General features: G+C 43.2%; 1 protein-coding gene across 1 annotated transcript; it reads left to right on the top strand.

The window, feature by feature from the left end:
- Positions 1 to 526: 526 nt before the first annotated feature.
- LOC121748904 (zinc finger protein CONSTANS-LIKE 5-like) lies at positions 527 to 2,082 on the top strand. The gene is made up of 2 exons (XM_042143467.1): positions 527 to 1,404; positions 1,501 to 2,082. Exons 1-2 carry the CDS (start codon positions 631 to 633, stop codon positions 1,840 to 1,842), a joined length of 1,116 nt encoding a protein of 371 aa, XP_041999401.1. The 5' UTR covers positions 527 to 630; the 3' UTR covers positions 1,843 to 2,082.
- The last annotated feature ends 806 nt before the right edge of the window (positions 2,083 to 2,888 follow it).

Genomic DNA, 2,888 nt, shown 5'->3' with positions numbered 1-2,888 from the left:
TTTTTAGGATTTTAATTATGTAATTTTTAATTTTTAGGATTTTAATTATGTAATTTTTCATTTTTAGGATTTTAATTATGTAATGTTTAATTTTATTTGTCATTTGTAATATTTATTGTGGTTTTTAAATGAATTTTAATATTATGGAAATGTTATTGTTTAATTGAATTTTAAATTAATTGTGTTCGTCCTTGCGGAAAAGCACAGTTGTGGGTGTTGTGCTCTTGCCAGAGAACAAGCATGAATAGTACCGTCCGGGCCCACAACCGTGCCGCTGGCAAGAGCACGGTTGTGGATGCCCTTAAGACCGATAAATTCGATAAGTATTATAATCGATAAGTATAGAAGCCAATTTGATTGTTCAAAGCGGTGGGGCCTACGTCGGCACAGACAATTGACAACTACTCTCTCTCAATTATCATTATCTCCAATCTAGCACCTTTTCCGCGGCTCATACACATCCACGTGTCCCCCCAATTTCTCTCTCCTCACCACAGCTTAGATACAGATTTAACACACTCCCAATTTAGGTATCAACACCACTTGTCACGCCTACTCATCAATTTTAGAGAGTGATTGAAACAGAGTGTGTGTGTGTGTGTGTGAGTGTGAGATATCGAAATCAAACCAATGGGAGTCACGCTAGATGCAGTTGAAGGCGTCAGGTGTTTTCCGGCGGGTTGGAATGCGGCGGCGAAGCCGTGCGACTTTTGCAAGTCTGCGGCGGCGCTGCTGTTCTGCCGCGCGCACTCCGCCTTCATGTGCATGGCGTGCGACGCCAAGCTCCACGATGCGGCGCCGGCGAGCCACGGGAAAGTGTGGATGTGCGACGTCTGCGAGCAGGCGCCCGCCGCCCTCACCTGCAAGGCCGACGCCGCCGCCCTCTGCGCCACCTGCGACCGCGACATCCACTCCGCCAATCCCCTCGCGCAGCGCCACGACCGCGCCGCTGTGGTTCCCTTCTACGCCACCGCCGAGTCCGAACTGATGAAGTCGACTACCGCCATCTTCGACGACGCTCGGGTCACCGATTCGGTCGGCAATAAAAAATTAGACGATTATATCGCCGATTCGATCGGCAATCGGAAATTAGACGATTGTATCGCCGATTCGTGGATCTCAACAAACCCGATCGTTCCAACCAAACTCCCGCCGCCGCCGGCGGAAACGCCGGGTTTGAAACCGGTGGAATTCCTATTCGCGGATTCCGGTTTAGACAGTTACCGGATTTGCTCGCAGCCTTACGGTGACAGTCTCGTCCCCGTACAAACAACCGCGGCACCGCCGCTTTCAGCTCAATTATCTCACCAACAATCGCCGGTTAATCGGTTCGACATCGACTTCACGAGATCCAATATCACCTCCTATAGCAACAGCTACACCGCCGCATCTCTCAGCCACAGCGTAATCACTCCTTCACACCTCTTATCCCTAATTTAAACGATCGAATCGTAATTCTAGACAATCAATTGACCTAATTGTTCATCTCAAAATCTCCAGGTTTCGTCATCGTCAATGGAGGTTGGCTTTGTGCCAGACGGAAACGCGGAAACATCTTATCCTTTCACCTTGAGCTCAATCTCCGATCCGATCGTAACGGCGGCGGCCGGAATGGACAGAGAAGCCAGAGTATTACGGTATAAGGAGAAGAGAAAAAATAGGAAATTCGAGAAGACGATCCGTTACACATCAAGGAAGGCCTACGCAGAAACGCGGCCGAGAGTTAAAGGCAGATTTGCAAAGAGAACCGATTCAGAGGCTGAAATCGACGGAATTCTCAGCTTCGTCTCCGGCAATCTTATCGCTGGTGCAGGTTACGGCATCGTCCCGACGTCGTTTTGAGAGATGAATCGACGCATTCTAGTGATAGTGATTTCTGATTATCTGTTCAAATGGCAGATTTTGTGGAAATTAATTTAATCTCGTTTTAAATGCTCATAAAATGTTTTAGACTTTTAGTAGTTTTGTATTGAAACTCTCTAGTCTCTGCTTACCGTAAAGCCCAGCTACTTTTTGTTGAATGAGGTTTTTCTGTTTTCTTTTCTTTTCTTTTAATTAATAAATAAACAAGTTGTTTAGTTATAGTTGACTTTTGAAATAGATTTGGCTTTTCGATTTCAGTGTCTCAAGATTGACTCGATTAATAGAATGAAAGGAATATTGCTAAATTACTTATTTCTATATATAGCAATTAGCAACATGAAGATAAGATGTTATTGTTGGCAGGGTGGGTGCTGGAATGGCCAGATGGACTAGTGAATCTGTATCTGGAGTTTGATTGGTTGGGGGCTCTTTTTTTTCAAAATTAATTTAAAATAATCGGATAACTCTTTTGATCATAGTTATTCGCGTTGGGGCATTGAATTTGAAATAAATATAAATTGCTATTGGGTGTATTTATTATGTTTTTTTTTTGAAGCCCTGATCACGAGCTAACGGTTGTGAACGGATTTTTTTTTGACGCCACTTATTCGATACATATATAGAGTAAGGGGTGTAATAGAATCATATGACATCTATTTTAATGGCATGAAAGTCAGATACTACTAATATAAATTCTATCGGTACGCGATTTTGAAATTAGATCAGTGGTAGCAAGGACGATACTACTAATATGAATTCACTGATATGAGATTTTGAAATTAGATTAGTAGTAGCAAGGACGATTGATTCTAGCCGAGGTTGGGGGAGGAATCGATCGATTCTACGGCTAACTCATGAGTACGCATGGACACACATGGTTTTTGCTTGATAGGGACAAAGATGAAAAAATAATGAAAAATAATATCACGAATAAAATTGCTCATAATTTTCTTCTTCCTCATAACTCATTGTTGACTTGTCGCTTGTAGTGTCCGACTTTCATGGCCCTAAGCACCCATGACTTA

This window comes from Salvia splendens, chromosome 9, assembly GCF_004379255.2.
Source record: "Salvia splendens isolate huo1 chromosome 9, SspV2, whole genome shotgun sequence".
Classification (NCBI taxonomy): domain Eukaryota; kingdom Viridiplantae; phylum Streptophyta; class Magnoliopsida; order Lamiales; family Lamiaceae; genus Salvia; species Salvia splendens.
Note: the sequence above shows the minus strand (reverse complement) of the source record. Positions and strands in the feature narration are given on the sequence as shown.

Coding starts and splice junctions, on each gene's coding strand:
- LOC121748904 (XM_042143467.1), top strand. CDS start 631: ATGGGAGTCACGCTAGATGCAGTTGAAGGCGTCAGGTGTTTTCCGGCG. Junction 1,405..1,500: donor CCGCATCTCTCAGCCACAGC/GTAATCACTCCT, acceptor CAAAATCTCCAG/GTTTCGTCATCGTCAATGGA.